The sequence below is a fragment of the Lathyrus oleraceus genome, chromosome 3 (genome assembly GCF_024323335.1).
Source record: "Lathyrus oleraceus cultivar Zhongwan6 chromosome 3, CAAS_Psat_ZW6_1.0, whole genome shotgun sequence".
Classification (NCBI taxonomy): domain Eukaryota; kingdom Viridiplantae; phylum Streptophyta; class Magnoliopsida; order Fabales; family Fabaceae; genus Lathyrus; species Lathyrus oleraceus.
In genome coordinates, this window is record NC_066581.1 from 259897350 (window position 1) to 259907771 (window position 10422).

The following is a 10422-nucleotide window of genomic DNA, read 5'->3' on the forward strand; positions in this document are numbered from 1 at the left end:
CTTATTTGGTGTATTTTACTGTATAGTATAATTGCTGTGTACTGGCAAACGAATTTTATTTCAAATTTTAGAAAATCAAGACTCTGATTTTTCTCTGGCCAGCCAGCAAAAACAAGACAGCTCAAAATCTAAACGAGAAAGCTGTTCAACTCTTTAACCAAAAAGAGTAGCAATGAAAGACAAACTCCAAAATTTAAGCAAAACAGTACAAGCTTGAACTCCGGAGTTTGTCCCCATCACATCTTGTCTCGTTTAATCTACAAGCTTGTAATCTACCCTGGAAAAACTTCGAAGTACAAGCTTGTAGATGACTGACTTAGTAAAGTAGCTAATTAGCATTCCTGGACATCAGACTTGAGGATCATTCAAACATTATAAATGGCAATTGGTAGAAAAATAGCTATGAGATCACATGATCGATTGATATAATTTTGCTAGCTAAGATCCATAACATTCATGTGAGAACTGAAAACAACTGTCTAGATTATGCCGTCAAGAAATTACAATTGTTCTCTCACTAACTCATTTAACCATTCATTCAAAAAGTTCAAAAACATGTGTTCTAACTAGGTGAAAACTGACCGCAGACAGAATATCACGCTCTAGCCTCCGATGTCTGATTGCAAAGGTACTAAATTGTCGAAGATTAACGCTTCTTCTTGCCTCCTTTACCGCCTGATTTTGATGGAGTGGCTACCAGGTACACAAACATAACGATAATGCTGATCACCGAGATTAGAGATCCATACTTAGCCAGCAACCTCTGTGGACAAAAACATTTTGATATTAAGGTGAAGGCATTAGACTATGATAAATCAATAACGTAGTCTAAAAGAACACATGCAGAAGATTTGTAAGTTTTGGTGTTGTTTCTTTGTGGAACACATACTAGGAGACAAAAGTGCACTAATAAGAAAAACATGGTAAGAAAATATTTTCTATTTTAATTCCTGATGCAACTTTAACTTCAAATCTGCTACTCTGTTTTCATTTTGTTTCTATATTTTAAGGTTTGTACAGGTTACAATCAAAACAAGTTATTTGTTGCCACATTTCCTGTGCGGACCACCTTGAAAACATAAAAAAATGAAAATAAGGTGACTGTTTTGTAATTAAAAGTGAACAAAAAAAATGTTTTCTGAAACCAAATAAACCCTTGTTGGTTGCACCAGTACACCCAAAACCATCCATTTCTCAATTAAAATAGGCAATTATATCATTCAAAGAATAATTTCAAAATTTGCAATAACAAACATAAAATATTTGTCCATACCTTAGCCTGAGAAATCCAGTCCAACCAAATATTAATACATGAAAACAAAAAAGTAACATGTTAGTCAATGCAAATAAATTAGATTGATTAATGTAATCATCATGTATACAAGAAACCTACCCATTCAAACTTCTTCTCCGGGGGCCTGTCAGCAAGAACATCTAATGGCAATATGGGAGTTGAAAGTGCCTCCTAATAACAACAAACCATTATGAGGAAAAAAGCTCACTCACTGGAAAACAAAACATCTAATAGACAACAAATGCAACAAATTAAACCTGTAAAGCAGCATTTGTGGGAACACGGAACTTGATGACAGCTGGTTCACCAGAAAATACTCCCTTTGATTTTGCCTCCAGCTCAAATGTGTGAGAGAGGACACCACCACTGCAAAAAAATATGACCTGTTTGTAAGAAGAAATAAACCAAAGTGCAGCAGAGCAGAATATTAGGCAACTTAAGAGTGCCAAAAAAATTATATGAAACTCACGCATCAAGCTTTTCCCATGTCTTTGAAGTGGTACCGCTGATTATACTGAAAAGGTCCGCTGGCCAGCTCTCATCTGCCAGACTCACATCATATGCCGTCCTTTAAAAGAGAAGAAGAAAGTTGGTAAGTAAAATCAGTAGCAAACACAACAAATGAAGTTCTTTTCTAATAACATTAAATATTAAATTACACAACTTAACATTTCAGACAAGGAACTGCAAGGTTTGTTCAGCTCTTATGTTGTGAGACAATAGAGAGAAACTCAAGAGATCTTATGATTTGGAAACAAAACCACAATTCAACAGAAGCATCACAATTCAACAGAAGCATCGGCACACAAAGTCATACCTTATTGATTTACACCCTCTACTAGCAGCCTACCGTAACTAATGCCAATGCTTGACTAAAGAGATTTTTCATTTTGGACTATCCTTCAATCATTTCTTACCAGAACGATAACAGAAAAACAAGCAATGCACTTCAGACTTTGAATCAGAGGTAGCATTAGCATAAACCCTTTAAACTCCAATTGAGCCGTAGACAGGTTCAATTTTCCACATCAAAATCAAGAATCATAACCGTGTGCAACTAAATCACATATGAACTCTCAACTCTAAACCAGATCAAATTAAAACAAGCAAGAACAAGCAACCAGATCATTTCCTTCCACATATCAATGCATGCAAGCAAGCAAGCAAAATGAGCAATCACCAGAATCTCACAAAATTACTAACAAACAAAAATTGAAGATTATTATCAATTCATCATTTCCCCTAATTTTCAACATCACTTTCAAATTAAATAAAAACAACCGAGATCCAGCAAGATTTCCTCATCTTTACCAACATCGTATAAAAATTTTACAAAACTGAACGAAATCCCCAAAAATCTCAATCCATCAAAATCAGACAAATAATCAAAACATGCATGCAAATGCGAAATTGGGATCTGAAATAAGAAAACAACAAGAAAAAAGAATCATGAGTAGTAGATCGAAGCATACGAGGTTCCTTGGTTGTAGATATCGATGGTGACAGAGACTCTTTCAGCGCCAGTCTTGAGCCTGTTGAGAGAAGCCTTCTTGTGAGCGACGATGAAGGGAACGTCAGAGGAAGCTTGTGAGCACAGCAGCAGAGAAGCTATGAGCAGAAACGCAATCAGAGGCTTGGAGATTGGATCCGCCATTGGCACAGAGAGAGAGAGAGAGAGAGAGAGAGATGAAGAGTCAATGAAATCGTGTGAGTGTTATTTTTATTTGTGGTTGATTATAAAGTTGTGATCTTAGGACAAAAAATACACTAGGGTTCGTATCAAAAGGTGCAAACAAAAACAATATCATAAATAAACTAATGAACTATCTTGTTTTTTATTTCTATTTATTATAATTATAATATAAAATAAAATAACTTAAGTGTAAGAAATATTTTTTTTAAAAGGTGATAAATACTAAAAAAAAATTTAACATAAACGCATTTTTCATCCAAATTATGAAGCAATTATTTTTTTCAAAAAATTACCCAAATAATCATCTTTTCAAACAGATGCGTCAGATCAACTAGCGCATCCATTTAACATGAAGAGGAGACGCTAACACCATTGAGGCGTGTTTTAAAAGCATTGCATGGAAGCGCCAAGGTTGTTGGCGCATGCATGTGTCTTGCGCCCATGCTTCTGGCGCATGCATGTGTTTCTGCTTGTGGCGCCTAGCCCTTTGGCGCATGCATTGAAAGTTTCATCTATAAACATCTCACGCATCTCCCATATTTTTTCACACAACTTTTTATCCTCCAACTTCATTTTCTTTCATTCTACTTCAATCTCCTTCAATTTTTTGTTCTTTAACCATGTCTAAATACATTCACAAGAGAAATGTCGATTTAATTTTTTCAGCAGTCGCACCTCCGATAAAGATTCGACTTTGGAATATAGATTTGTTTGGACGTCTTAATCATACATTGGACCGTTGGTTAGAAGGAGAAATTGCAGATGGTGAAAGGATGAGAAGGATTCAATGGCTTGAGTTCACGTTCAACCAAAATGGAGAAGTGCGTGAATGGGTGGATATTAAGACTGACAGAGACGTTCGTAGGATGGTGTATAATATGTTCAAAATTGTTTTGATGGTTGTAATCGTTTAGTTATGTTAATGGTATTTTAATTGTAGTTGTTTGTGTTGTTGTTTATGTGTTACTTGTGTGTTGAATGTGTTGTATTTGTTTGTGATGGTATTTTCTCACAAAGTTATCATATAAAATAAATTTTATTTTTTATATATTGCAAAAGAGGTACATGTAAAATTATCTTGTTGTGTTTGTTCCAACACTAGGACAATTAGTATGATTATGACTTGCCTGACGACATGAACTACATAATTGAACCATTTTATTCGACGTATTCATTTCGATTCGAGTACGGGTGTTGTCTGGGCGATCTTTTTTCTTTCTTCGCATAACTTCGTTGTGTCATACAATGCCCCGTTGATATTCTGGCCAGTAATCCTCTTTTGCCACTACTGAAAACTAATTTTGTAAACATTTGATAGGCTTATGACTTTGTAAATGTCAGATAGTAATTAGATGGATCCCTTCGAACCTTTGAACATGCCGCAATGACATGGGAGCAGGGTGTACGAAAGGCTTGGAACTTTCCGCAATCGCACCAACCTCTATCTAATTCCATTATGTATTATCCCATCGGCATGCCTTCATTGTGATCCATAGACTTAACAATATTTTACCAACCTTTAATATCGTCAAACACCGTGACCACGTGTGTGTTTGCTTTGGCAGTTTCGTGTCTAATGAATTGCATTGAAGCATCACTGAACAACTGCTCATATTGCAACACTGAACTCCATTTGAAATGTCTGGTCTCAAACGGCGCCCCTAGCCTGAAATATGTTGCATGCACCAAAGTGGTTATAGGTAGGTTTCAGATGCCTTTGAAGATAAAGTTCATTGATTCCACAAGATTTATTGTCATGTGGCCCCAACATTGAATGTTGTTGTATGCCCTAGTCCACTTCTCCAATGGGATATTGTCGATCCACTGTACTGCATTTGCGTTTGTGTTTACCGTGAAAATCGGTAAACAACCATTGATCTTCCAAATTACTATATTTTGTCACTTACATGATCGATCAGATTGATCTTAGGACATGTGTTAACCGTTTTTAAAGGTAAATTTTAATGAACATAACACTTCGACAGTGTTCATACCAACACTGGTTTGCTAAAAGATTTTTAATGAAAATATAAAGTGAAAGAGGGTAAAAAGAATGTTGTAAATCGAAAATAAATGGCAGTAAAGATAAACTTCTGGATAAAAGTGCAATTCTGGAAATAAATAACTAATTAAATTACTTCAAGTAAAACAATGGTGTAACATCAAACGTACATTTCTCAATTTACTCTTTCTCTGCACAAGAAAACTTGAGTAAAGTTGACAGATTTTGTACACACTTGAACACACATTGATCCTAACACTAAGACCTTTAATCTATACTAATCGAAGTAACCGCTTCTAGCGGTCTTTCCACCAAATCGAGATAAGTGGTGCTTTGCATGCATGTAACTACCCATTATGCTTCACGTGTATTTTCAACTGTTTAGATAAGAACAAAAGTTTCCTCCTTTATTTGAATTTGAATCTCTCATCGAACCACAACAGGTGACGCCTTTGTAAAAAAAACACCTTAAACTACTTAAAAATATTCCTAAGTCCACGCAACATCTCTACCCTTATACCAAGGCATCTTCGACTAGAACTTCAAACACGCAATTTTGTCGAAACATCTTCATAGGAAACTTTATTCTCTTAATTTATATGGGCATCGAAATTGAGAGCTAACAAATTGCCTCCTAAAAATGTCATTTTCAATATTTCGAAGAAAACGATATTTTTTGAGAATATGATTCGACGCCTTGAACAATTGTTGCATGTTACCAATGCCCCAATGTCACAAAAAACCTTTCAGTTTCTTCCAGTTGGCTTGTGACATCAGCACCATCATTACTATTTTCCTAACATGTATTTTAATCCCATACCCAAATCTTTTTAATCATCATGTTTCCTATACTCTATGAGATCATGGGATTAAGCATTAATTACCACTGTTCCATTATGTAATCCTAGAGAGACACGTGTCTCACTCACTTATCAACTATTAATGTTAATTTGAATCGTTTCTCTTCCAAAAACTTATAAAACGCGCACTTCTTACTCATTTATCTTTTTTACGCTTCCTGAAAAACCCTTGAGCACTTAAACTTTTCATCTTCTTCCAAAAACTCAAAACAAAACCCAGATTTTCTTCAAATTCTCAACAAAAATAGCTACTTCCAGCAAAGCTTCCAAAGATACCACCAAAGTTGCTAAATTTTCTACTAAATCCATGAAGGTCTCACAAAAGATCTCAATTTTCCCCCCTTCGCCACACTCCTTGGTCCAGTAATGAGAGGTAATCAACAACATATTCCTGAACTCAAGACTGAAGAACAACGAAAAATTTATGAATCTCAGGTACTTATTCTTGTTACTGTTTCTGGAAAAACTAATGCTTTGCTTGGACCTTTGCTTGATTTAAATATTGATCCTAGCAAACTTAGGGATTTCTTCCCCTCTTACCACAAATGCAAACCCATAGGACAGTCCAAAAAACTCAGGGCTAACACCACAAAGGAACCTCAATCATCAACAAATGAACCTATAGACCTTAGGTTCATGAATACTAGTTTTAGGGTTTTCCGTGCAACTCCTTCATTTAAAGATTCAACTGATTATATAAACTGGATAAACAAAATAGAGAAAGCCAAAGCTCAAACTTGGAAAGACATGGGAATCTATGATTTAATCATGTTGTCGAAGGTAGGATTAGAGTATAGTTCATCCTTATTATTCTCTTCCTTATACTTCTAGGATATCACCTGTAAGACCCCAATTTTGACCCTAAGATCCCCCATGTTATCTCATCATATACATTGACTTTGGGATCACACATTGGCATCCTCCTTACCCCCTCATTCATTGGGTTTGTATTGGGAGAGGTCACCAAGCACATTTAATTGTATCATACTTTGTTCTTCATTATTTACTAACCAAAATACCAAAAATATGTCTATATATAACTTTGTTTCTTTTGTAGGTAATGTGTGTGTTCGCATATGCTTCATCAAGCTTACATATAGGATTTGAGACCCTTAGTGCAAGGAGATTAATCAAGATATGGTTCATATTGACTCTAGACATCATACATGGATCCCCATGGTCTTCACATATCATTTTGATCAATAATTCATCAAGAGTTTGAAGCTTGTTTGTCTTGGAAACCCTAATTCATCTGGGTATCTTGTGTGACTTCTTCAGAAAGTTTCTTCATCATTTAATCAACATTTTCAAGAGATACTTCATATTACATCATATTATACAGATATGACCCTCCATGAGTCCAAAATATCAAGAGAGTTTCAAGTTTGCAAGTTGGTTCATGGTGGTTGACTAGAGAAAGTCAACTGGTCAAAACTAGGGTTCCCTAGACCCTATCTCCTACAATTTTTGTCATATGAAAATGATCCAAAGAGAAACATTACTATTTATGACATTCCAAACAACTTTTATGTTTAAGTCAAGAGCTATTTTTGCTTGTAAAGTCATTTTTTATGGTGAAAGATTATAGGTTATTTTGTCTGAACCCTAATTAGGAGGTCAACTTCCAAGGACCATAACTTGCTCAATTTTATAAGATGAAATTAATTCAAGTTTCATGATTTAATTCAATATATGCTCTCCAACTTTTATTCTTGAAAGAAATTCAAATTCAACTTGCAAATGCATGTGCCAAGAGGAAACGTTATAGGTCATTTAAGGCCATTACCATTGAATAAGTGATTCTCCTCAACTTCTAAAATGTATAACTCCTTCATGTTAAATCCAAATAAGGTAAAATTTGTGATCAAATTGAATAGTTTTGAAAGAGATACAGCTTTGATGAATGAACTTTTTCCATTTGAAGCCCATAGAAAAAGTTATTCAAGAGGGAAGAAGTGAACATTTGGCTTGGTACTTAGAAACATTTCAAATATGTTTGATTTTCTAAACTTACACCTCAAAATTCATCATGATCCAAGCTTAAAATGGAAAATTATTAAACATGAGAGTTGTTCCCCTTGATCTCACCTTTCAAAAAATTGGTCAAGAATTGGAGGACTTGCGCATGGGTTCTTCACAAGGGTTCATTTGGATGAATTTCATGATCACATTCCATTTACCATTGCATGATCACATGACACACTTTCAGCATTGCACCTGGGGAATTTTGGACCTGATTACATCATTTCATGGGCCTATCACATGCCCATGCATCCATGTAAGGAAGATTTCTATTTTTGGCCAATTTTTGAAATATGTAGAAAGCAATTGCCTTGCCTATAAATGAGACCCTTCATGCTCAGAATTAAGGACACCTTACCTAAGCTTTGAACTTGCAATCCTAACCCTCGCCATTAGAGGATAATCTTGAAGGTTTTCATTTGAAAATCGAGTTTCAAATCTCCTTCTGTTTTGAGATTGAAACTCCAAGAATCCAAGCCTTTCCTTGATCTAATTCAACTTCTGCAAGCTTCTGAAGTCAAGCCAAGGCCAATTGGAAGCAAGATCAAGCAAGTTCCAAGCTCCCTCGAAGGTGATTTTTTAGAATTTTCATCTCTTCGATTCTCTCTCAATTCTTCACCATTATTTATGATTTTTGGTTGGCTGAAGTCCTACCAATATAGGAAACAAGATTGAGTTGCTTTGAGGTCAAATCGAAACAACTCAGTTCATGATCCTCAAAATTCAAATCCATGTATCTTTTTATATACTTGGAATTGGGGAAAATTGGGGCCAGATTCGTGATCCTAAGCATTTTCTCTTTGAAATAGTGTCCTTGTTTTTTATTTTACATTGAGATGAAGTTGGACCAGTCTGGTGGAGGTCACCGGAGAAGATGACTGGAACCCTAACTCTCGTGATGTGTTGGCACACCTCCTGGCCATCTGATCAATTTGAAATGTTTTAATCTTGACCTTTGGTTTGAATTACCACGCGTACAACACGTTGATTGATGACCACAATGGAACGCGTGTGTGTGGCCATCATATCTGCCACCTCAATTAATGAGGGAGATCTTATGGCCCTTGTTTTTTCTTATTTTATTTTAATTTCTAATTTTATGTTTAATCCTTTTATTTTGTTTAATTTATGTTAATTTCATTTTTAATCCAAAAAATATGGGACTTTCACCAAAAATCTTTAAATATTTTTCTCTTTCATATTCTGAATTAAAATTATTTTTTGGATTAATTTTGATATTTTTCATGAATTAAATATTTTTGTGCATATTTGTTAATTATTTAAAAATACTTATGACTTTTCAAAAATCATGAAATTTTTTGTCTAAGGTCCTTTGACCTTGTTTGACCTAGGATAAATCACTTGGCCATTTATTTGGTATTTTGAAGGGATTTTAGGTTTTGACTAAATTAAAATGTGTTTTAATTCACTTTTAATTGGATTTTTAATTGATTAAATGTTTAAAAATTATGTTGAGCCATTTTTATGGTCTTGTAATGTTTGAATTTATGTTTGGGTCTTGATCAAGGTTGATTTGACTTTTGTTGGATCAAAACCATTAGATTTAGGGGATTGATGAAATGTACATTTCATCTCCCAAAATGAATATATAGTTTTGATTTGATGAAAATCCTCCCTTGATCAAATTGTGTTTCTATCTTCCCCCTCTTTCTTCATCTTCATCCTTATTTTTTCCCATTCCCTCATTGGACCAATGAAATCACTAATGTCTTAAGGCTAATTGGTTCATCAATGGCCTTGTGTCAGATGAACCAAGACAAGTATGATTGAGATAGGTCCTTCCCTTTTGATCTTTTCTTTTAGTGTGTGGTATGTTTTAGGAGTTTGGTTCTTCATACCAAATCTCTAACATGTATTAACACCTAAATTTTTATTGCCCGGCCTCAGATAGTTGTGACTTCTACATAAGTCCAATTACAATTGCTTAACGTAGAGCTAAATTTGACCCTAATGGCAATAACATTCTAGTTAGTGAGATTGTAAGTCTCTCATTCTTCATGGTATTGTGTGGAGACTTGACCTTGTTGAATTATCCAAGTTTGAGCCTTTATCATGGAAGATGTCTTTGTTTAAGGATTCATACTTGTGAAAGGATGGTTGAGTATTCTCCAAATAATGAATTAATCAATTAGAAACCACCACTAACCATTGACTAACATTTGACTAATTCTTATTAATATTGCTTTACTTTCAAGTCATTTACTTTATGCAATTTAAATTTCAATCATTTATCCTTCATTACCATTTACATTTTCATTTAACTTGTTTATGTTTATGTCATTTTCATTTTGCTCATTTGAGTCATATCTTGTGATTGTATATATTTGTTTATGTATTTTGTTTTGTTTGTGGTCCTGGGACCTTAAAATACCTAATAACTACAAAAAAACCTAAAAAACATCTGGTGGACTATTGATATTGATCTAAACTATTAGACTTATGATTAGGCAACATTCCATGTGCAAAAAGGACTTAGCCAATGCCAACATTTTGAGACCAAACTATTATGAATTGAACCTTCATCTGATGC

At 34.6% G+C, this 10422-nt stretch overlaps 1 protein-coding gene across 2 annotated transcripts; it reads right to left on the reverse strand.

Moving 5' to 3' along the window:
- Positions 1-397: 397 nt before the first annotated feature.
- Positions 398-3067, reverse strand: LOC127126778 (uncharacterized). Of its 2 annotated transcripts, XM_051055774.1 has the most exons (5): positions 2767-3067; positions 1764-1862; positions 1552-1660; positions 1390-1465; positions 398-763 (listed from the first exon to the last, which is right to left on the reverse strand). In XM_051055774.1, the coding sequence occupies exons 1-5, from the start codon at positions 2946-2948 to the stop codon at positions 750-752; spliced, it is 480 nt and encodes a 159-aa protein (XP_050911731.1). In that variant the 5' UTR covers positions 2949-3067; the 3' UTR covers positions 398-749. The 2 variants fall into 2 exon arrangements, with proteins under 2 accessions (XP_050911731.1, XP_050911730.1); XM_051055773.1 differs by having other exon boundaries at positions 398-1465; positions 2767-3065.
- Between the last annotated feature and the right edge of the window lie 7355 nt (positions 3068-10422).

Bases quoted from the DNA above. Each gene is read 5' to 3' on its own strand.
- LOC127126778 (XM_051055773.1), bottom strand. From the start codon at position 2,948: ATGGCGGATCCAATCTCCAAGCCTCTGATTGCGTTTCTGCTCATAGCT. The intron at 1,661-1,763 runs GTGAGTTTCATA...ATTTTTTTGCAG, and splicing joins ACATGGGAAAAGCTTGATGC to TGGTGGTGTCCTCTCTCACA. The intron at 1,466-1,551 runs GTTTAATTTGTT...TGTTGTTATTAG, and splicing joins CCACAAATGCTGCTTTACAG to GAGGCACTTTCAACTCCCAT.